This window comes from Pagrus major, chromosome 2, assembly GCF_040436345.1.
Source record: "Pagrus major chromosome 2, Pma_NU_1.0".
NCBI lineage: Eukaryota > Metazoa > Chordata > Actinopteri > Spariformes > Sparidae > Pagrus > Pagrus major.
In genome coordinates this window covers 1629765-1655032 of record NC_133216.1, presented here as the reverse complement: position 1 = coordinate 1655032, position 25268 = coordinate 1629765, and the positions used below count along the sequence as shown (strand labels likewise).

The 25268-nt window shown below is 44.8% G+C and overlaps 1 protein-coding gene across 1 annotated transcript in view; it reads left to right on the top strand.

The window, feature by feature from the left end:
• timm50 (translocase of inner mitochondrial membrane 50 homolog (S. cerevisiae)) overlaps positions 1 to 14687 on the top strand; it is a 33274-nt gene extending 18587 nt beyond the window's left edge. The window contains exons 5-11 of the mRNA XM_073480083.1: positions 2588 to 2646; positions 3953 to 4072; positions 5824 to 5928; positions 6785 to 6883; positions 12447 to 12603; positions 13471 to 13577; positions 13672 to 14687. Of these exons, the coding sequence (XP_073336184.1) occupies positions 2588 to 2646; positions 3953 to 4072; positions 5824 to 5928; positions 6785 to 6883; positions 12447 to 12603; positions 13471 to 13577; positions 13672 to 13770 (746 nt within the window). The 3' untranslated portion in view covers positions 13771 to 14687. The remainder of the gene's footprint in view (positions 1 to 2587; positions 2647 to 3952; positions 4073 to 5823; positions 5929 to 6784; positions 6884 to 12446; positions 12604 to 13470; positions 13578 to 13671) is intronic.
• Positions 14688 to 25268: the final 10581 nt, after the last annotated feature.

Below are 25268 nucleotides of genomic sequence, written 5' to 3'. Positions count from 1 at the left end.
CCCTGAGACATCACTTCCACTCCTCCATCCTCCCCCATCACCACCACCACCACCTCTCCTCCTCCACCCCCAGTCTCCAACAATTAACATAATAAAAGCTGCTTTAATCTGAAGCCCCCCCAAAACACACACACACACACACACACACACTCAGCTTTCCTATTACAGGGTGTGTTTGGTTCGTTCCCAGGGGAGAGGTTACTCGACAGCCACGCTTACACTCCATCATTGCCTGCACGCGTGTGTGTTATCACCCCACTCCATCTCATTCCTCAAAGCACACACGCTAACACACACACGCACACGCACACACACACACACACACACACACACACACACACCCCTTCTGTTTATTTATTTCTTCCTGGTGTGTTTGTTTCGGATGATGCAGCAGAAATGAGCTCTGTGTAGAAAATGGTTTCAGATGAACGAGAAACAAAACTCACAGCTCAGCCGCGGTTTGTCCAGAACTTGAAAGGCGTCTAAAGTCTTGAGTTTTTGCGGTGTGTCCTGCAGCCTGTCGGTGAAAGACGCTCTCATCAGCGAATAAGTGCACGAGAAGAGAAACTTATCAAAAGTTAACTTCCCATTTTTATTTTGAGAGTTTCTATGAGCCACTGACAGTTCATGAGCAGAGTGGAACATTTCATTAAATGAAAAACGGTGTTTCAGTGTTCATATCGGCCATAAAAACAATCAATGTTTTGGTGTTGCTGCACTGAAAATATCAGGTATACCCTCCCCAAACAAAACCCTGTTCCACTGGCTTGATTTACCTGCAGGGTGCCTTGGCAGTTACCCACGCTGCCTTGCTGGAAATGGGGCCCCATATTTTCATCTTGTTTTATTCTCATAACTTGACTGGATTAGATCTTTTATGTCCAGAAACAGACCCACTAGCTGTGTTTCATCTGTTGCCAGGAGCTTTTTTCTGGTTCTTCCCTCCAGTTTGCATTTTTTCCCTTGATGTCTGCATGTTCATTAGTGCTGCGACTAAGGATTATTTTCATTGTTGATGATTCTGTCGATCATTTTTTATTATATCAACTTTTCTTACAAATAGGTCCTTTTTTTAAAGCTCAAGATGATGTCATCAAATGTCTTGTTTTGTCTTCAACACAAAGATATTCAGTTTAATGTCGCAGAGGAGGAAAGAAACCAGAAAATATCACATTTAACAAGCTGACATCAAACCGGTTAATCGCTCATCAAAATAGTTGGTGATTAATCTAAACCAATCGATTAATCGTGGCAACTCTGATGCTCATAAACTATTCATCAGTTGTGCTGCATCTAAATTCACGTTGTCTTCCGTAGAGAAGCTGTTTCATCATCTAAAAGTTCACTCTGGGCTCCAGTTTGCTGTAAGAAAGGATTAAAGCTCTCTGCTTCGGCTCGCTCACATCTTTGACCCGTAAAACTGATTTTCTGTACATCCGTCCTCTCTAACCTTTTGCTCCACCTCTGATCTTTACTTACCTCCCCATCTGCTAACACCACACATACATTTATACGCACCCACACGTGTGAAAGCGTCAGCGCGTCTTCACAGCAGGACCGTGGCAGATGGCTTCTGCTTCCTGCTTCAGCACGCTGCTATGAACTCTGGGGTATTGAGTCCCTCGGGACCAGAGCGTGCTAGCTTCAGCGTGTGTTTGGAGAGAGAGAGAGAGAGAGATGGATGACTAGAGAGGCACGCGTTTGTGTGTATCATGTTATTGTGCTCCTGTTTGCAGTAATGAGCCCGCGGCCCCATGGGAAACAAAGTCTTTATTATTATTAGTCATTAGCGCGTTGACAGCTGGAGGTGCTGTTAGCAGGACTCGGCTCGCTGGCTTATCAGCAGCAGCGTCAGCAGCTCATTGAACAGTTTGGAGCTGCAGGTCAAACCAGGTGACACCTCTGATCACCACGCTGATAATATCTGTGGTCAGCTTCATCCCGACCAATCAGATCGCATCCTTATGTTTGGATGTTCCCTGTTCCTTCGCTTCGACCGAATGATAATAATATTAGAGTTTTTATGGCATTTGGAAAAACTGCATAATTAGGTTAGGGCGACATATTGTCCCAGAAATAATAGCAATAAACAATATTGGTGCATTTTAGGAGCATTTTGTGCCACTGATATCATTATATAACTGCAAAATGATGCAGGTGCAGGTTAAAGAAGAGCAGTCTGCAGTAAAGAAGGTTCAATATGTTGTTATGAGAAATGTTAGAGTACGAGATCAGATACTACTCGGCTTCAAACAGCTGCATTGATTGTTTGTCCAGACAGACTCATCGAGCTGCTCAGATGTTATCAGCTGTTAGTGATGGCGTCTCCTCAGGGAGTTGTAGTTTTTATGACCCATTAGACTACAACTGTGTTCACTCTGGTTCACCTCTGTCTGAGTCAAAGGGGAACTAACCACAGAAAGTATTATTTTCCTTTTGTATCTGCCTGTGTTTGTGGTTGATTCTCCACTTCCTGCTCTCTCTCTTTGTTTGTCCTTTAAAATGAATCCTTTTTGAATCTCATTCTGTGTTTCAGAGAGTTTCCTGGACATTTTTCAACTGTTGTCGTTTCCTCTCTCTCTTTCAGATCCTCCAGTTGTCCAGCAGTTGAAAAGAACCTACAAATACTTCAAGGACTACAGACAGGTGAGCGGAGTCACACATCCTGAACTTCTTCAGTCAAACCAGGAGGATCAGATCATTCAGTTTGAAACTATTTAATGAGAAAGCAGGACTGTAGCCTTCACTGACGAAACTGAGGTCATCCGGTTTGGTTTGTACTGAAACTTTGTGGACCGACGAGCAGCTGCATGTGGAGGGTTTGTAAGGCCCAAAGAAAAAGGACATTTTCTTCTCCAGATTTAATTTCACGGCAGAGTTCAGAGAGAGAAATCTGCTCTTTTATGTTTGTTTGCACATTATTTCTTGTATTATAAACTGTATGACGAGCACACGCAGACATGTATGCAGTGTTGGGAAAGTTACTTCCAAAATGCAATATATTACATATTACTAGTTACCTTCATTATAAGGTAATATATTACCTTACAGTATTACTGTCTGCGTAGAGTAATTTATTACTTATTACACTTCTTTTTAGTTACTCTCAACAAAATGCCCAAATAACCTCTATAGAACAATGAAACAGCCTCGACCTGTTTAAACAGAGGAATGTCCTCGGACACAGTGATGAGCAGGCAGAGGACCACAGTCTGACATAAAAACAACAACACACGCTTCACTTGGGTCGGTGAAGTGGATTGTAAAGCGTTACGTGACATAACTGTAGTAATATATTACTGAAATATTATTAGTAATGCATTATATTACTCTGTTACTGCCAAAAGAAATATATTACTGTTACCCTCAACACTGCATATGTTCAATAATACATCTATGAGCAACTCAAATCTAAATGTCCTTGTTCTCGCAATCGTCCACGTGGTCGGAGGTTTTCTCAGTATTCTGTTTCTTTGTTTCGCTTTTACTTCTCTGTTACACGACTGTGAACGTGATTTACAAAAAACACATGTTCTGTTTTGAGTTACCAGAATTAATAGTGACGATATAAATAAGGCTTTACTGTAGAAACCACACACATGCTGGGAAAATGTTACTGTTGCTAGATTTCTGCAGTGAGGAGCTTTATGCAGCAGGAGCTATATTATATTTTGGGTTTTTCTCAGTCAAAGTTGTGATGTAAAACTTTCACGAATGTGTAATCTATAGGTTTATTTAATATGGGCATACCCCATCTTCCTGTTTGTGGTTTGCAGAGCGGTAACATGAGCTGATTCTGGCTTTAAAAGGAAATACTGTGCAAGATTTTCCCACGTAAAGCCGCCTCGCTGACTTCCTCATCTGACTCTAGAAGATGGTGTGAAATATGTTTGATTCATGAACGCAAAGTGTGACCTGCTGTTTCTGTGTGTGTCGATGATGTCACGATCAGATGATCATCGAGCCGACGAGCCCGAAGCTGCTGCCCGACCCGCTGAAGGAGCCGTACTACCAACCTCCCTACACTCTGGTGCTGGAGCTCACCGACGTCCTGCTGCACCCGGAGTGGTCGGTACGTCTCTTCAGTCAACTCTTCCTCTCCAGGAGTCCTCGCGATGCTTTGATATACAAAATAATCTGATATGGGTTTTTCCACATTATTCTCCTTCTCCGTTTTGTTTTAAAACGGGAAGCCAACAACAAAACTTGCTTAAAACTTAAAACGAATCAGCTGTTAGCACTTCCTGTTTGCAGTGAACCTGTGGATGTACAGACAACTATCACTGGATTACCGTGATACTGAAGAAAACTTAAAAACATGAAGTTTCTAAGGCAAGTTCTGCACATGTAAGGAGCGTCTTTTTAAGCTGCTTAAAAGGATTTCTAAGCAGATTTATGGAGTCATCATCTCCTCCATCCCTGCTGATGAAAGTCAGGGGAAGTCTCGTAGTCCACAGAACATTTCTGGAGCTTCACAGTAAAACAGAGTCGCAGCATTCTGCTAAACATCTGAAGCAGCTGGAGACTTTGGAGATTTGACCTTTTGGGTGAACTGATCCTTTAAATCTCCATCAAATATAAAGCCGATCCTTTGTTAGCTCAGTGTTTTTGTGATGTTGCACCTGTCCTGATGAATGTGTCAGATTAGTAACATGGAGATTATGAGTCAAACTTCAGGCGTAACGTTTGACAGATTTTCATCTCATAACAAACAAAAAGCAGAAGAAAAGAAATCAGGTAACAGTTAAAGACGTGACGGAGGAGGAGCGGAGCTCAGTGGTTTTATGGGACAGGTGGAGGATATGGAGTGTGTGACGGAGGTGTGTCCCACCACCTGTCGACTTCTTGTTGTCTGCTGAGACACTCCCCCTTTCACCACACACACACACACACACACACACACACACACTCTCTCTCTCTCTGTCCACCTACCTGACAGGTGTGCAGCAGCCGTAACTCGACACCTGCTGCCTGTTAAAACAGACGAACACACAGAAGTAACTGCACCTGCCCACCCACTTGAAGCCTACTTCCTGTCTCAGGCGCACACACACACACACACACACACACACACACACACACACACACACACACACACACACACACACACACACACACACACACACACACACACACACACAGTAACTGCATCAACTGTCACCAACATTTTATAGTCACAATTAAAGCTGCAGATGATCAACAAGTCCTGAGCATGAATGAAAAAAAAAATGCTTTACTGCGTTAAAACATTTCAGTCTGTTCTCTGTCTACACACACACACACACACACACACACACACACACACGTCTGATAGCCCTCAGGTTGTTGATGGTGTGTGTGTGTGTGTGTGTTTAACTCACAGCAGCAGCAAAACAGGAGCTGACCTGAGTGGAAAAGGTCACAACCTCTGAGCGTCTGACCGTAACTAAACAACGGCTGTCGCCAACACACACACACACACACACACACACACACACACACACACACACACACACAGCCTACCTGCCGACCGACTGAACAACTGTCTGACAGAACAAACAAAAAGTTGAAGATTACAGAGCTCAGGTTACACGAGCAGCTCTGGATGTGGTTGCTCCCTGCAAAATACATCGTTTTTGCTGAATCCACCTTCTCAGCCCGACCGTCCACCGCTTTATTTAGCATTTTTTTTAATGTTTGGCACAAAAAATGTCCCACACAAGTTTTCTGAAGTCATATGTGAACATGCGAGTTTCTTTGAGATGTGTGTTGTGTTGTCCTGCATCTTTACTGAATTGCAGCAAATACGAGTCGGATCTTTAATTTCTCTGTCTGTGTGTCCAGTTGTCGACAGGTTGGAGGTTTAAGAAACGTCCGGGCATCGACTACCTGTTCCAGCAGCTCGCACCGCTCTACGAGATCGTCATCTTCACTGCAGAGACTGGCATGGTGAGTCACACACACACACACACACACATACACACACACACACACACACTAGCCTGTAGTTGATTTAGTCTTGTTTATCAGTAAATAAGCCCTCAGAGGTTTCACTGTCATGCTGATTTGCTGTTTGCTGTTGTTTCTGTTGCTTCAGTCGTTTACTGGCGGGAGCAGCAGCTGCCTGAAGGAATCACACAGTTTAAACATTATTTTCACAACACGTGAACGGTTTGATGAGCTTTTAGACACGTTGTTAGTCACTGAAATTAAAAGTGACTTCAGTGGACTAATTTCATTTTATGTCCTTTTTCCATTAGCTTGTTTAGGAGTGACCACACACATTTAACAATTAACTAATCCTGAAACAAATACAATACAACCTGTTGTGGGTTTTATGTGTTGTGTGCTCAACTATTTGTAATAAACAGAAGTTAATTGTTGCTGTCCTTTTGAGATGCTAACGCGGTCGTAGCTCAGCTCTCGGCTTTGTTTGTGTGTGAAGTGTGCCGACTTGTTTACAGTCGTTTAAAGGCCATAAACACTCAGAGAGGCAGACAGACGGACGGTGAGGGGGTTTCCCTCGCAGTGAAACATCAGTTACTCATTTTTAAGTTACTCTTCATTAATTGATTCAAGATAGTTGAAAGTGTCCTTCACAGTTTCCCAGAGCTTCAGGTGACGTCTTCAACTGTCCAAAAGCTTAAAAATGATTGTTTCCCATGATACAGGAGAAGCTGGAAGCAGAGAGCAGTCGTCCTTTTTGCACGAAGAGTCTGTTTAATTGAACTGAAGATGTAGTTTTACGCTGTGTTACGGCTGTGGATGACGATTATTTTCTTTCTCTGTCCTCGTGTGCGTGCAGACGGCGTATCCTCTGATTGACAGCATCGATCCTCAGGGTTTCGTCATGTATCGCCTCTTCAGAGATGCAACACACTACATGGAGGGGCATCATGTGAAGGTACGGTGTGTGTGTCAGCTGTGTGTTTGACGTGTGAAGGTAACTTCTCACTCAGGAATCAGAACAGAGACGGAGAGCTAATTTCTCTGCTGCGTCTTCTTCGTTTAAATGAAACCACGTTTAGTTTTAACTGTTGCAGCTGCTACATGAAAACATCATGGCTCCTGGCTCCTGATGGACACGATTGCTGCTTTACAACCCAGAGTTAATGATCAGCTCAAGTTAAAAGAAAACCCTGTTCGAACCAGCCTGAAACCTGCAGAATAAACTGGGTCCAACTCAAACTCTGACATTTGGCCGTTAACAGTCCAGCCTCTGTGAGACCGGTACGTAGTGTCAGGTGAACACAGTGAATCAGATCAAATGCTGCCGTAAGGAGAGCACACACAGAGCGCATAATAAGAAATAATGATTAATCATTGATAATATATGAAAAATGTTGAAAAGTTTTAACCGCTGACGTGATCTGTGTTTGATGTTAAATCAGTCGGCTACATTAGGAGACAAAAGAACAGATGGAAACATAAAATTATTGAATTTTAAATGAAATAACACAAAATGATGACTTCATTTTAGAGACAGAGCTTCTGTCTGTCGCTGTTCAACAACTGGCAAATGAAATTAAAATACAATAAAATTAACATTTATTTTCTTACTGATTTTTCATTTGTCTCGTGTTGCCTCCAGAACTAAAGACGCCTCACACAGTGACTTTAAGTATTTTAACTATTTTACAATTACAATTTTCAGTCTAATTCTGCTACTTCAGTTTGGTGTAACGGGTCACACACAAAGTTTTTCTCTCATGTTGAGTGAATAAAATTAATATGTGATTTATTACAGGAGAGAAATGTATTTGTTACTGTATGTAAAACACTTGACACGTTATGTTTGTGTTGAAGTTCCTTATAACTTTTTATGTTGCTATTGTTTGCGACATTAAAGTTTGCGTAATTTAATTTACTCAGACTCAGAATTTAGATTTATTCACATCGACTCTGAACATCGAGGCTCCAGTTCTGTCAGAGTGATCCACTGTTCACCCTCCATCTAAAACAGATGAATGAAATGAAAACCTGATCGTAAACACACTCTGACGCTCAGCTTGAACTCAGACCAACTGGAACTGTTGATCTGAACTTTGTTTATCTCTGAAATGTGTTTTCTGTCTGAAGAATCTTATTTTTATTTCAGTTTAATAGACGAAGTTGTTTCTCGATCAAACACCTGAACACTTTGACAGCGACAGGCTGCGTCGCCCCCCGTGTCTCCTCTCTTTAGCTGCCTTCTGCCGCTGCCATTGATTTGTCCTCCTCCTCACCGCCACAATAGACCTCCCTCCTCCTCCCCTCTGTCTCCCCTCTGTCTCCCCTCTCAGGCCTCATTAACCTTCTGCCTCCCTCCCTCTCTCCGCTCTTCCTCTTATCTCACCTCCCGTTCACCCTCCTTCACCCCTGCCGTCCTTCCTCTCCTCCTCCTCATTTCCTTTGCTCCATTTCTTCTTACTCCCTCCTTCATGTTTCTCCCCCTTCTCCCTCTTCACCCCCTCCTCCTCCTCCTCCTCCTCCTCCTCCTCCTCCTCCTCCTCCTCCTCCTCTTCTTCTTCCTTCTGTCTCCCTCCAACTGTCATCTCTGTGTGTGTTATTGACGAGCAGTCTGGAGGTTTTAAGGAGCTGGTTAACCTACTTCCCAGAAAGAAGAAGACACACTTATCATCTCATCTCCATAACGCCAAGACAGACCTTGAATGCAACAGATTCTAAGAGAGAGTTATTAATGCTCCATATGCTGAGGGAGAGTTATTAAAGCTGCATATGTCAAGAGAAAGTTAACCCCCGTGATATTAAATAATGTTGTTTTTATCGTGTCGTGGATGTTCTTTCTCTGCCGTCGATAATCCGATAAAACATTAAATCCGCTTCAGTGCACAGAAAAACAAAAAGTCTGCAGCAAACACACTTTCTGTTCAAGCTGTTCTGGGTTTTTTGCACTAAAACACTTTAAAAAGTAAACACCATTATTGTGATACGTTATTTTACTGCAGCCGCCGCCGTTTTCACCAGGAGTAACACGACTCCTGACATCAAATCACATCGCCTCAGTGGTCTTTACAGTCAGGAGTCTCTGTCCTGAGCCCCTCGATTCGAGTGAGGAAAAACTTCCCACAATTTAAAACAAAATCGGAGTATACAGATTTCATTGACAGAATATCTGATGCTACTGAAGATATAACACGTGTGAACCTGGAAGAGGACAGACCACACGGGATAATTAGCTAAAAGTATCTGAACGTAAAAAGGTTTAGAGTTAAGTTAAACAGATGTCTCAAAAAGTACAAAAAAGAGGTTCAGTTAGAAGTTACAGAAGTACCGAGACAGCAGGACACCTGAGAGGACATGAGTCTCATAGTCTTGTTTGAGGAGGAGACGGAGGCTCGTCAAGGGTTCGGCCGTGATCGCGAGACATCGCTGCAGTCCACTGGAGTCTGTTGTAGTAATGTCTCAGCGTCTGTTGATTGAATTGTGAATTTTGAGACTTCCTCTTCTTTATAGACCATTTTCACAGCAGATATTTTGACCTCTAACATTTTGTTGGTGGTAATTATCAAATTATCTCAGTAAAGACTCGACATCATAAACTTCACAAACATGGATGTATTTCTAAGCTCTCGTGTTAAGTTTAACTAACACAGTGTGGACGTTCTGTCCACCAGCTGTGTTGTTTCCATCCGTCTGATATGGTTTCAGATATGTTGTAATAACCACAAACAGCTCCGCTGATATTAATTCCAGCGTCGACCCTTCCTCAGCCTCAGCCTCTTATAAACCTGAACAACATGCAGCTATTGTTTGCTGGCCTGCATCTGAGCGTCGGCTGCAGGCCGTCCTCAGATGGATCAGACGTCTTATTGTTTGCTGGCTGTTGCCGGGATAAGAAACACAACACAACAGTTGGATTAACTGTCTTCCTTCCAACTTTGTTGCATTTGTTCCGGCCTGCTGTCCACACAGGGTTTACTGTCAGGAGATAAAGCGGGTTTCTGTGCCGCTCATCCTCCTCGTGTTGAGTTTATACATCTGAAACTGATTTATTTATTATTTAATGATAAACCCCCGTCCTCAGCCCGACACACACAACACACACACACACACACACACACACATGCAGCCTCTGCAGCTGTTGGCAGAGTTTATTTTAATGAAATTACAAAACAATTAAATGTAAAAATGGTGTCAGTTATTAGACTCCATTATGTATGAACATGGACACAAAGTGAGATCATGTAGACCAGGAGAGTCCGCACTTTACCTGAAGCTTCACAATGTACTACAGGCCAATAATAATAATGATAATAATAATAATACTAATACTAATAACAATAATAAGGAGAAGAAGAAAGGAAGAAGAACCTGAATAAAATAAGGAGTAGAAAAGAAGGACAAGAAAAGAAGAAAGGAGGGAAGGAGAGGAAGAAGGAGAAGACGTCGGTGTTGTCGTTCTCAGCAGCAGCTGCCTCTCTGAACCTTTTAGTCGTAACTTGAACAATCATGAAGTTTGAGTCAGACGATCTGCAGCAGACACAAATGTTTTAACCATGTCAGAGCGATGATGATGAGGAGGAGGAGGAGCAGGCAGCCATGCTGTGATTTAATAACCAGTACAACAAACTCTGTGACGGACTGGAAACCAGAGAAGTTCTGATAGCTTGATACTCTTTTATTCTCTTGTAATGAATGATCCAAACCCAGCTCAGACCAGAAGTTGTTTCCAGGCCGCTGGTTAACCCTCCTGCCTGCAGTCATTCACACACACACACACACACACACACACACACACACACACACACACACACACACACACACACAGTAACATCAATGAAAGGTCGCGGCCTGACAACTTGCAGCGCTCCACACTTCTTCTCTCTCTGCTCTTTGTATGAAAATGCCTCTCGTCAAATCTGCCGTGTGATGTTATTGGCAGGAGCCATCTGTGGCTGCAGCCTCGTGTGGAGAGTAGAAACAGAAATGACATCTACTGCTGTGAGGAGCAGACGCTGCAGCAACGACAGTGTTTCAGGAAACAGCAACAGATCTCCTTTATATAACGCGTCAGCCAGAAGGAAGAATATATGTCGTAAACAAAGTGCTATATTCTTTTGAAAAGTTGTTTTGTGGCCTGTGCCGCAAATCTTTGAACTTGTGTAGCTTCAGTGCTACGTGCAAAAGCAGTTAACAAACAGCCCTGCGACTTATTTTATATAGTTTCTCATTTTTATGTTTTGCAGTTGTATTTCAAGCAGCGAGGAGAAGCAAGTCTGCATTGTTATCACAGTTTATGTCCTCTGTGTCGTCGCTGCAGCGGCCGAGGGTTTGAATCCGACCTGTAGCTCTCTGCTGCGTGTCACCCCTCCTCTCTCATATCGTTTCCTGTCTTTTCTCTAAGCCGGACTTTCCAATTAAACCATGAAAACTCATTATAATTACCGTAATACCAGAGAATATTTGACCAGTCGCCAACTGTTAATGCTAATACAGTTGACACTATGTTTAGCTGGGTTGACATTATTTTATTCCTGCACCTAAAACTTCTCCTAACCAGAACTCAGAGTCGCTCCGCTTCTGACATCATGTCGTGTTCGACCACTGCGAGGTCATTTCATGACGTTTATTGAACAACACTCGACGGCATTTAGCTTTAGGCTAACTAGACAAACTCTCCGAGGCTCATTTCAGCCAAAAAGTCGCACTTATGTTGTTCACAATTCATCATCTTCAGAGGAAAATACAGAGCAAGACTCAAAACCATCAACGTTACTGTGCTGACTGTCCTGCAGCCTCCTCAGGTTGATCTCATGACCGCGCTGGATTAAACTATTTGAAGTGAAAATGGGGGAGAACGTTCCTAAATGTCATTATTGTTCATCTGTGTGTGCACACACAGGCACACACAGGCACACTAAAGGAAGACAGATGCCTTTTATTCATTGGTTGTGAGGAGGATGGACGAATGTGTCCGCTCAGGTTTACACACACACACACACACACACACAGTGTTTTGGGGTGGAGGCACCAGATGAGCCTGGTGATAGAGACAACGAGCAGCGTCCCTCTCCATCTGTCTCACACACACACACACACACTGACAGTCACCAGCTGGAGCTACCAGAGAAAGTGTGTGTGTGTTTTGCGGCTTCTAATTTGAATATTGAGGATCATTAAGATAATAATAAAGTTGTGTATTTGATGAGGCTTAAGAAGGTCAGCAGGGTCCTGCAGCTTATGTTTGGGAGGAGGAGGAGGAGGAGGAGGAGGAGGAGGAGGAGGAGGAGGAGGAGGAGGAGGAGGAGGAGGAGGAGGAGGATTAAAACAACACCAACAACTCAAAGTGTCTTTTAATTTAATTTTAATTTAATTTATTTATTAATTACAGGTCATATTTATCTTTGGTGAGATAAAAATGAATGTTCAGTCGACTTTAATCTGCTTTAATGTTTCAGATCTGTGACTCGTCTCCACTCTGTTCTGTTTGTTAACATCTGGACCCGTCTTTTTTTTGTGTTCAGGACGTGTCGTGTCTGAACCGGGACACCAGTAAGGTGATCGTGGTGGACTGTAAGCGGGAGGCGTTCAGCCTGCAGCCCTTTAACGGAATGGCGCTGAAGAAATGGGACGGAAACTCAGAGGACCGGACGCTCTACGACCTCGCCAACTTCCTCAAGAGTAAGACGCCAAACGAGGCTTTCAGCGCTCTGTCTTCTTTCATTTGTTTTTAATAGTTGTTGTGTCTGAACCAGCTCGTCTAAAGCTCCCAAACTGACACGTTACAGCTCGTTTCATCAAACAGAACCAGTAGTGCTGCAGATACAGGTCCAGCCCGTAACTAAACCTGAACCACAGACTGTGACGTCTTTTATTAACGGCCCTTATTCGTACAGATTTATGGGTTAGAACAAATCCGGTCAGCACGCACTCCATGAATCAGATGTTGAGTGAGTAAATGTCCCTGTTTTATTGGAGCTGAGAGAGTAAAAGATTAGAACCAGTGAATTCTTCTGGTTAAACTCAACCGCTGAAAGCTCGGCTGTGTTTTTCTTAATGATTCGACTCCACCAGCCGAAAGTCTCTGACTTAACTTACAAACATTGTTGACGTCTAATGATTATTTTCCTTTGAGTTTATTTCTGACAGACGTGAAATGTAAAAACAAAATGTAGTTTTCTTTTTCAGCTTTTTGAGTTTCATGTTTCATATTTCATATTTATCGTTTTACATTTTAAATCTGCTTTTTCAGTTTCCTCTGGCTGTTGAGGTTTAATTACAGCCTGGTTATTGAGATATGAGTAGGGCAGTAAAATAATGAGCATTTTGATTTTATCTCTTTTAATTTTTCTATTTCCTGTTTTAATTATGACCAGAAACATCCTCCTGAAACTGGAACTGTGATTTTCTAACCAACGGTCTCTGACTGGATTTATGAACGCATCATATTCATAACAGAACAGTCTGTGGTCTTGATGATGATGATAAAAGAGCGGGAACATCGTGATGTGACCAGAAACGTGTGTTTGACCTCCTGCTCTCTTTCAGCCATCGCTCTGAGCGGCGTGGACGACGTCCGCACCGTGTTGGAGAACTACGCTCTGGAGGACGACCCCATCGACGCCTTCAAACGCAGACAGGCTCAGCTGGCACAGGTGGGTGGAGAAATCAAACGCACCCCGGTTCCGTTGCCTGGATCGTCTTTGATGTGACTGGTCTGGTCTCATGTGATTGGCTGTCTGTGTGCAGGAGGAGGAGCAGCGTCTGGCCGAGCTCTCCCAGCAGAAGAAACAGGGACTCTCTCTCGGCACCATCGCATCGCGGTTCTGGCGCTCCAAGCAGCAGTGAGCCCCGCCCCCCTCACACTTCCACCAATCGCAGCCCGGCTCGCCATCTGCGTCGAGGTGAGGGGAGGGGCCAGAGGACAGAGGGGGAGGCTAGGGAGACCTGCGTGCTGCAGCTGAGCGTCACAAGCAACCAATCACGTCTCAGTGGGCGGGTCTGCGGTGCTCGAACATTGGCCGGCCTCTGCACCAATGAGAAAGGCACTTCCTGGTTTGTAGGAGGCGGGGTGTCGGCGGCCCCCTCCCTCGGTCATCTTGGTGTCACCTGATGCGTCTCAAGCTGCTGATTGGTTAAAAAATAAGGAGACAGAGGATCCAGGTCAGGCTGAACTCTTGTTGTTGGTGGTTGGAGGCGGATCCAGGATCAGCGCTGTTATCGCCACTCCAGGCTGGCTGGTGGCCCCGCCGCTCACAGGATCTGACCTGAGATCAGCAGTGCTCTGTCCAAACCTTCAGAATGTGTATTTTATTTTATTTGTATTCCTGTGTGTGTGTCAGACTGTCTGACGGGCTGCTGGAGATCATGTTAAAATAATATTGTTTATATTAAAAAAAAGGAAATAAACAATAAATAGTGTAATGGAGAGTTTATTGAATATGTGAGGCTGTCGGAGGGTCGGCGGCGGTGACGTAGACGGGCGGCGGTGACGTAGACGGGCGAACGTCTCAGCTTTACAGACTGGATCGGCAGCTGAGCCGCTGGTTGGAGAGAAGACTTGAAGCTTGGGTCTTCCTCCTCGTCTCTTTCATTCTGTCTGGTTGTGATCTGTCTTATTCTACGTTTTTCTTATTGTCAGCAAATCACATAAAAAAAAAAAGACCCAAACCAACAATGTGTGTACTGTCTGACTTCCTGTCTGTGGCTGTCTGCTCCGAGCCCATTGGTTCCATCTGAAGAAAAATAAAAACACATCACAAACATGTAGTTTCATTTTTGGAGGTGCATTTGTAGGAGACGGATGAATCCCTGTTGGTCATATTCACACGGCGGCCATTTTCCTCTGATGGTCGGCTGATGTGGTACCTGTGTTCCAGGTGTGGAGTCGCATCAACGTATAAATTCAAATTGTTTTAATTTCACCACTTCCTGATTGATCAGCGACTGAAAGGGCGACAGGTGGTGATGATCCGAGGACATGGGCGTATTTCAAACTAGAACAACATATTTGACTAGCCACAAGCTAGTTAGCATTTTTTTACCATTTGCTCGTGAACACCATTAGATGTTACATGATACAATGGAAAAGGTGTAAGTTAACAACACTTGGACTCGTTTATTTAAGCCTGGAAGTAAAACACACAGAGTGCAATCAAACTAATGTTTACAGGATGCAGCAGCGCCACAGTTTAGTTTTCCACGCTCTCTTCTCAAGTTTGAGCTGAGCAGCCATGACGGTTCGTCTTCATGTGCTCGTTGAAGATCCTGCGACTCCTGTTGATGTTTCACCATCGACCTCTTCAATAAAAGAAACCAAATCAACACGTTGCTGTGCCGAGTTCATTCACGTCTTAGTGCTCCTTCAATGTTTTTGTTCACATTCTTCTAAATGTGGCATTTTTTGAATGGAGTTTGGTGGGGATGACTGGCACGTTGATTTGCAGTGAAAAATGTGTTTGGCTTTAATTGGTTTGTGAGGTAAATCTTTCCTTCACTGTTTACAACCAGAAAAGTTTCCCCCTGAAACCACATTTCCATTCGTTGGATGTTTTTAATGATCAACTCAAATACAGACGACTTTCACTCAGGACAGCCTGTTCAGAGGACGAACCTCATGTCAGTGTCACATAATGGTGAATAAGTAATTATGTTAACGGCCGACGATCTAATTTACTCTCATGTCTTTGAGTAATTGATTATTTGAACTTGTTTGACCTGGTATATTTAATCTGTGACGCATATTAAAAATTTCCTTTGAGTAATATTTGTTGGAGGAGTTTGTTTGTCTCCTCGTGTTTACGTCTCCTAGCTACACATGGTAAAGAAACAGTTTATAGTGAGGTTTATAGGCGACCTGTTCGATACAATGTACGGAAAAAACCCAAAGTTGAAACCCGACCAGACCTCAGGAATCTTTCACATTCTTGGATTTAAAGCAGGAACCCTGCTGTGCCTTCAACCTGTAAATCTGTTTTTCTTCTCTATTGGCTCTCAGCTTCACCACCACCTGTTTCTGAATGCCGTGAAGGTGTCGGCACCATTATCACCATTAAAAGATGTCGGGGCGCCGCCTGAACCCATCAGCCTGGTATGGAAACAAGTCCGTGTTCAGAGGGAATAATGGGTCTGCTGTTGGCACAGATATGAGAACAGGAGCAGCAGGAGGGTTTCCTCAGCTCCACCAGCAGCTCTGGGTCTGAACCGAACCGCCAGTTTTCACTTAACAATCATTATTTTAATTTTGTATCAGAACATTTGTTGTTGGATATTTCTGGCGAGACGTCGGGACGTCTTCAGTCGCGTTTGTCGTTACAAAACCGGATATTTTTGTCAGGACATCGAGACTTTTCCAGGCGTGTTTGTAGCGTCGAAACATAATATTTCTGGCGAGGCATTGGGACATTATTCAGCTGTGTTTGTGTCAACTAACCAGATATATTTGACGAAACCTTTGGATGTCTTGAGCCGTGTTTGTCGCAACAAAACCCAATATTTCTGGCGAGACATCAGGACATTTCCAGCCGTGTTTGTGGCAACAAAGCTGAATATTTCTGGTGAGACTTTGGGACATGTCCTGCCGTGTTTGTTGCGTCATATCTGAACATTTTTGACAAGACGTCAGGATATTTCCAGTCGTATCGTGGCGATAAAATAACAGGTATCTTGAGCCAAAACACTATCTCTTCCTGACCCTAAACACATCACCAGACCCTGAGCACAGCACCGTATAAAAGTGTTTTTAAGCAAATCTAACCTGAAGTACTGTTTAATTTGAGTCATTCCTGCAGGACTGAGCGTCTGTACAGCTGACAGAAAGCAAACCTTGTGACCAAACGGGTCAAAATCTCAGTGATATCGTCCTGAAGTCGCATCATAACGGGCAGCTGACATCGTGGACAGATAAATGTTTAAAACACAACACAACATATTCAGCAGCAACTTCAGAGAAAGTGAAAACACACAATCCTAATTAATAAAATGAATGACAGATCATGAAACACTTACAGCATCATAAACTGCATGTGGGACAGAAAACCAAGAGGAATCTGTTCTTTAAAACCGAGCGGAGCGCTGATGTTTCCTCTCGTTCAGTCGGAGCTGAAGGAGGTTTAACACAAACAGATTAAAGGTTTCACACACTCACATACACTCACACACACACACACACACACACACAGTCTTATTTATCCAGTGTGTGAAGCCCTGCAGGGACTGAAGCAAAGCAGCTCAGGACGGTTTCCAGCTGTGGCTCAGATACTCACAGAGGAGTTCAGAGATCAGCTGCTGTTTGCAGAGTTTTAAATGTCTTAATAAATCCTGTTTTCACAGATTAGAAGAGTTACAGAGAAACTTAATCCAGGAGGACAAACTTCTGACGCCAGGAAACACTCAGAGATGTTCTCCATCGCTTCCTGCACCCAGAGGTGTCGAGTGGGAACTGACACAAGTAATACTGTGATCTATATTATATATAAATATATTTAGTGTTGTCTCAGTGTCACTACTGTACTTCAGTACAAGCTTTGAAGTACTTTTAATTCACTATTTTATATCACTAAATATAAATAAATATAAATGTTTATTTCATGTGAGTCCATCAGGAAGCTCCTGAATCATTGATATCAACTAAATGTTAATGTGTGTGTAGCCGCGTGCATGTGTGTGTGTGTGCGTGCGTGCATGTGTGTGTCATGTTAATGACGCCGTTTGACGGCAGCGCGTGAAACCAGAGAGCAAGTGTCGGGAGGAGGGGGGCGGGGCTAACACCTACCTGTGAACTGTCAGGTGACAGAAGCAGCGCGAGGAGGACAGCCCCCCTCCCCCCCCCCTCCAACGGACAGACCACCACGTGCCAAAATCCCTAATGATGCCTGAGGCTGTGTGTGTGTGTGTGTGTGTGTGTGTGCGTGTGTGTGTGTTAATCTCACTTTCATTTAATCACAGACTGACGACAGTTTGACAATTAACCAGATTTATAAACATAACTGTCAGAGGAGGAAGAGGAGGAGGAGGAGGAGGAGGAGGAGGAGAAGAAGGAGGAGGAAGAGGAAGAGGAGGAGGAGAAGAAGGAGGAGGAGGAAGAGGAAGAGGAGGAGGAGGAAGAGGAGGAAGAGGAAGAGGAGAGGGAGGAGTAAAGATAAAAAAGTAGATAAGGTGTTCAAACATTACTTTGGTAAAAGTGAAAGTCTCATATGAAGAGTACTCGAGTAAAAGTCTTAAATAAATGCAAATAAATGTAGTGGAGTAAAAAGTACAATATGTGTCTCCTAAATGTAGTAGAGTGGAAGTAAAGTACAAGTACCTCAAAATTATACTTGAGTAAAAGTACTTAGTTACATTGCATCAGTAAACAGTGAACATAAAACTCAACAAACATCTTCTTTGTGTATCTCAGATGATTACAAACATTTCCCCTGTACTCGATTACATCATCCTGTATCAGTGTTTTTAATCTGGAAAGTAGCTAAGTACATTTACTCAAGTACTGTTCCAGCACAAGTTGAAGGTGCTTTACTTGAGTACTTGTACTCCACTACATCCCAGCTGAGAAGCTACACATCCACCTTTTGTCTCCTAACACGCGCCCACATGGTCCGACAAGAGGCGGCACGAGCTTTTGTTGAGGTGACACAACACACGGCGAGTGCCGCGTGCCCCCGCGAGGAGGGGAGGAGGGTCAGGTGATGGGGGGGTGGGGGTGTGTGTGTGTGTGTGTGTGTGTGTGTGTGGGGGGGGGGGGGGGTGATGGAGACGAAGCCGTGGGAAAGTCTGCAGAGGTGTGAACGGAGGGAGCTCATACATGAGCGCGAGGCGTCAAGAGTCACACCTGTGCAGACATGCGCAGAAGGAGCAGAGGGAGACAAACGGAGGGATGAATTCATAAACATCAGAAAACGATGAGCTCACTGTCTCACCTGTCAGTCATGGCTCGTGTTGGTCCCGCCCCCTCTCGCCTGAAGAGACAGGAGCTGGAAGATGATTGGCTGCTCGGGAGCGCAGGATTTAATGCAACTCTTTTTGACAGTTTAAAATCACTTAACAGAGTTTTATTACTTAAAATACTGAGTCAACATTTTATGTGTTTATTCAAAAAATAAATGTGTTTTAGATAAAAAGATCAAATAAGTTGTGAATTGAACAGATCTGGACCCAAACTGAGGAATGCAAACTGAATTTCTGTGTGTTGGTGCTGGTGCTGGTGGTGCTGCTGGTGCTGGTGGTGCTGTTGGTGCTGGTGGTGCTGGTGGTGCTGTTGGTGCTGGTGGTGCTGTTGGTGCTGGTGGTGCAGGTGGTGCTGTTGGTGCTGGTGGTGCAGGTGGTGCTTTGGTTCTGGTGGTGCAGGTGGTGCTGGTGGTGCAGGTGGTGCTGGTGGTGCTGCTGGTGGTGGTGCTGTTGGTGCTGGTGCTCTTGGTTCTGGTGGTGCTGGTGGTGCAGGTGGTGTCAAAGGTGCTACTTTTCAGTCCCTGCTGCTCGAGCTAGCCTGCTGTTAGCATCTGACAGCTAAACGATCCCCGAGCTGCTGGAAGGCAAATGGTTTGGACTCGTAAAAGCTCCACGCTGCCGCTCGGTTCCCACCTTCACACCTCCAGAACACCCAGAACTCCACCGGGCTGCAGGCTGGGACCTTCTGAGCGAAACCACATTTAGATCTGAGCCGGAGGAACTTTAATAGAAACGTTGGAGTTGAACCTCCCAGACTGAAACAGAGAGAAGAAATCAAAGACATCTGAAGGAAACAGCAGGATGATGTCATCAGAGTCCGACAGTGTCAGCTCGCTCCTTTAAACTTCTGACGACCAGAACAAATGAACTGATTCAGGCTGTGAATCAGACCGACTGCTCACTGAAGCCTGAAGACAGAGACACCACTCCTGATGTGGTAAATGAGATACCAACAGTGACCAGTGGTCCTCAAAGTGCGGTCCAGGGACCAGCAGGAGTCCGTGATGGGGCTCCGGAGGGTCCAGAACCAAAAAGGGAATAACTGATGTTTCACTCTGCATCCAGAAGTAACACAGTGACAGAGTGTGAGACGCGTGTGTTTCGTACACGTTGTGAAATCAAACATCTCGGAGCAGAAGTCTGATCCGATCCGGTTCTTCATTTCTTCCTTCCTTCCTGCAGCAAACCACCAGGAACCAGATGTGGACAGATGTGTTTAATAAGCGCTGGTTCTGATCAGATACCGGCTCAGAGTTTAATCTGTAACTGATCGCAGCTCCGCTCACGGAACGTAACTTCATCCGCTCACGTACTCTTTCATTTTGAAGTAATTGTACTTTATTTGAGTATTTCCTTAGTTGCATAAAATGGAAATACTCAAGTAAAACAGTACTTGAGTAAATGTACTCAGTTACTTTCCAGCAGATTAAAAACACTGATAAATGATGATAATGTAATCGAATACAGGGGAAGTGTTTTGTAATCATCTCAGTTACACAAAGAACTTATAGAAGTATCAGATACTTTAAGACTTTTACTCGAGTACTAATCATTCTAACACCTTGTCTCTACTTTTATGACTTCTGGGTACTTTTTACAGCACTGTATACAAACAGCAGGAGGTGGAGGAAGGGGAGGAGGAGGAGCAGGAGGAGGAGCAGGAGGAGGTGGTGGAGGAAGAGGAGCAGGAGGAGGTGGAGGAAGGGGAGGAAGAGGAGCAGGAGGAGGAGCAGGAGGAGGTGGAGGAAGGGGAGGAAGAGGCGCAGGAGGAGGAGCAGGAGGAGGTGGAGGAAGGGGAGGAAGAGGAGCAGGAGGAGGTGGTGGAGGAAGAGGAGCAGGAGGAGGTGGAGGAGGAAGAGGAGCAGGAGGAGGTGGAGGAAGGGGAGGAAGAGGAGCAGGAGGAGGAGCAGGAGGAGGTGGAGGAAGGGGAGGAAGAGGCGCAGGAGGAGGAGGAGGAGGAGCAGGAGGAGGTGGAGGAAGGGGAGGAGGTGGAGGAAAAGGAGCAGGAGGTGGAGGAGCAGGAGGTGGAGGAGGAGGAGGAGTAGGAGGAGGAGCAGGAGGAGGTGGAGGTGGAGGAGGTGGAGGAAAAGGAGCAGGAGGTGGAGGAGGAGGAGGAGGTGGAGGAGCAGGAGGAGGAAGAGGAGCAGGAGGAGGAGGTGGAGGAAAGGAGCAGGAGGTGGAGGAGGAGGAGGAGGTGGGGAGAGGAGCAGGAGGAGGAGGTGGAGGAGGAGGAGGAGGAGCAGGAGGAGGAGGTGGAGCAGGAGGAGGTGGAGGAGCAGCAGCAGATCGATCAGCAGATGGCCTCCGATCGAACCTGTGCATATTGTCGCTGATGGCGCGATGCTTACTGGCGTTTGTGTGCACGCGTCCCCCTCCCCGCGTGCTCTCCAGGGAGCGGACGGTGCACGTGCTGAGCAGGTAGAGCTGTTATTAATGTGCGGCGGAGGGGCGCGTGCGTCACATTAATGATGATCACGATGAAGCAGCTGCGGAGCAGATCCAGATGTTTGTGTCTGAGACAGAAAAGTGACGGACTCATGTTTCCAAACCAGCCGATCACGTGACCACAGCTGCAGCCCGTCCAATCAACACGTGTCTGACCTGTGATCACATCAGAGTCCAATATACCTGTAAGCACACCTTCACCTGACGTCTCCTGTCATCGTCTCTTCTCCAGGCTGATGGAAGTCAGGTGAAGTAATGAAGCTTCACCTGCAGTCCATCGGCCTGGAGGAGGAGATGATGGCTGAGCCTGACTTTATATCATCAGGAGGAGATGATGGCTGAGCCTGACTTTATATCATCAGGAGGAGATGATGGCTGAGCCTGACTTTATATCATCAGGAGGAGATGATGACTGAGCCTGACTTTATATCAGGAGGAGATGATGGCTGAGCCTGACTTTATATCATCAGGAGGAGATGATGGCTGAGCCTGACTTTATATCATCAGGAGGAGATGATGGCTGAGCCTGACTTTATATCATCAGGAGGAGATGATGGCTGAGCCTGACTTTATATCATCAGGAGGAGATGATGGCTGAGCCTGACTTTATATCATCAGGAGGAGATGATGGCTGAGCCTGACTTTATATCATCAGGAGGAGATGATGACTGAGCCTGACTTTATATCAGGAGGAGATGATGGCTGAGCCTGACTTTATATCATCAGGAGGAGATGATGGCTGAGCCTGACTTTATATCATCAGGAGGAGATGATGGCTGAGCCTGACTTTATATCATCAGGAGGAGATGATGGCTGAGCCTGACTTTATATCATCAGGAGGAGATGATGACTGAGCCTGACTTTATATCAGGAGGAGATGATGGCTGAGCCTGACTTTATATCATCAGGAGGAGATGATGGCTGAGCCTGACTTTATATCATCAGGAGGAGATGATGGCTGAGCCTGACTTTATATCATCAGGAGGAGATGATGACTGAGCCTGACTTTATATCATCAGGAGGAGATGATGGCTGAGCCTGACTTTATATCATCAGGAGGAGATGATGGCTGAGCCTGACTTTATATCATCAGGAGGAGATGATGACTGAGCCTGACTTTATATCATCAGGAGGAGATGATGGCTGAGCCTGACTTTATATCATCAGGAGGAGATGATGGCTGAGCCTGACTTTATATCATCAGGAGGAGATGATGGCTGAGCCTGACTTTATATCATCAGGAGGAGATGATGACTGAGCCTGACTTTATATCATCAGGAGGAGATGATGTTATTTCCCCCAAAATAACACTGAAGGTTTTCTCTGACTTTAATGAGGTTATAGATTATTTGTTGTGTAGTTAATTAATGATTAATGATTTAAACATGACTGAGAGACTTTTAGTTTATCTGAGCAGGAATTTAAATGCTGTGTTAACGTGTCTGTAGTCTGTAGCTGAGTTTTAAATTGAGTGTTTTTCAGGTGGAGTTTCGGATCAGTGTCTCACAAACACGCCTCCATGTTGTTGGTAAACAAAAGGCAGCGACACGCGCGAGGGCGACTTTCATTCATTGTTTTGAATCCTTGTTTATGGTCCGCGTGCGGCTCATATCATATTATTCATGTGTGTGTGTCGCTTTGTCTCGACACACACACACACACACACACGTCTGGATACAAACACGCGGACAATAGGAGGCTTGTTGTGTGTGTGTGTGTGTGTGTGTGTGTGTGTGTGTGTGTGTGTGTGTGTGTGAAGCGTGCCTCGTGCCGTGGGTGTGGGGGGGTAAAGTCAGGGCCGGCGGAGGCACGCGCTGCCCTCATTATAATGACAATAGAGGGCGAGGCGGGTCGCGAGCGCCAAGAGAATAAAGAGCAACAGTTTGTCAGCTAATACCCCCCCCCCCCTCACCTGCCCCCCCCCCCCCCCCCCCCCCCCCACCTGCCCCCCCGACTCACCTGTGTCCTCACACAGACATACTCAGCCGTGTAATGTAACTAAGTACTGTACTAAAGTACCACTTTAAAGTACTTGTACTTGAGTATTTCCATTTTCTGCTGCTTTATTCTTCCACTCCACTAAATGTTGGAGGCAAATATTGTACTTTTTACTCCACTACATTTTAACTTTAGTTACTAGTTACTTTACACATAGAACATTTTTGAATTAATTAATTTAAATTAAAAAGCAGATTGTGATGATCAGTGGACTCTCAGTAAACATACATGTACATATATGGATCATGTACTTTTACTTTTGATACTTCAGTACATTTAATATCAGATTATTTAAGACTTTTACTCGAGTACTATTCATACTTTAACTTTTACCAAAGTAATATTTTAACACCATATCTTTACTTTTACTCAAGTATGACGTATGAGTACTTTCGCAACACTGAGTCCAGGCTGCTTATACAGAAGTATTACTCAAAATATACTTAAAGTACTAAAAGTAAAAGTACTCATCATGCTGAATGCAGAGTTATTCATGTGTGCTGATGAGTCTGTGTGGGATTACTTTATATTCCTGGGTAGCTGAGTGCAGTAAACAGTACTACATGTCCCTCTGAGATGCAGTGAGGTAGAAGTATACGGTAGCAGAAATAACTCATGTAAAGTACCTCAGAGTTGTACTTAAGTACAGTACTTGAGTAACGTTACTCTGCACTACCTGAGCTGAGCCCCTCCTCCTCCTCACTGAACAGTTTGATAACGAAGTGAGCTTCATGTTAATGACATCATGCTACACACCCTGAAGGAAGGAGAGGGGGGGTCATTATCATACAGCTGGGACGCCCCCGACACGCACACACACACACACACACACACACACACACACACACACACACACACACACACACACACACACACACACACACCTCCTTAAAAATGTATCTGACGTCTCCAGACTGGATCTTAAATCCTCTCTGCTCTTTCAGCGCGTTAATTGTTCACGTGTCTGCCTTCATTACTGTAACACATGTAGTACTCTGACTGCTAATGTGTGTGTCGCCTCTATTAGAAACTTTACGTCTCTGTAGGACGTCTACAGTAGAAAAAAGTCACTGTGACGTTTTTTATCTGTTGTTTCTTTAAGATTTCACTTGTTATTATCATGATTCTTTCTGATATTTCATGCTGTGAATATTTTACAATATTTGACTTGTCTTGTGTGTACATGTTGACCCGTGTTGGTAGATGTGTGAACATTAAGCTGCAGTTGTGATAATTTGGATATTTCCACATGGACTCTGGTTAGAGGAGGATCATCGGGCTCGTGTTTGTGTGTGGATGAATGGTTCAGATCAGAAGAGGACAGATGACACAGTCCAGTTTTTAAGAAGGACTCTGAGCTACACCCTCCGTACAGTAACGTGTGTGTGTGTGTGTGTGTGTGTGTGCGTGCGTGTGCGTGTGTTGACCGGGTGGAGGCAGTAAAAGGAGCGTTTGGCCGCTGCTGCTGCTGCTGTCGCCTGACAGTTTGTTCTATTGCCCCGCTGTAATTGCCCCCTCGGTGGTGAAAGCGAATCAAAGCAGGGGCCCCTATTACACCCCCACCTCCCCCCCCCCCCCCCTCCTCATGCATGGCTCCATAGACTCGTTGGCTCTCCACACTGTAAGAAATGTGCCCCCCTCTCCACCCTGACTTCAGTTTACAGTGCGCACACTTCGTCAGGCTGCACCAGATGAGCTGTGGTGATCTTCAGCTTGTGTCTGCACACTTCATGTCGGTGCACGTCAGGAACAGAAAGCAGCAGCTGCCTGGAAATGTAGAAAAAACAAACATGCAAAACAAAACAAAACAAAACAAAACAAAACAAAACAAAACAAAACAAAACAAAACAAAACAAAACAAAACACAGCGCTGGCAGCCTGTCAGCTCTGATGGGAATGTGCGGGTGGCTTGTAGTAAAAGTCTGAGCTGCGGTGATTCCTGCCCGCAGGCTGCTGTC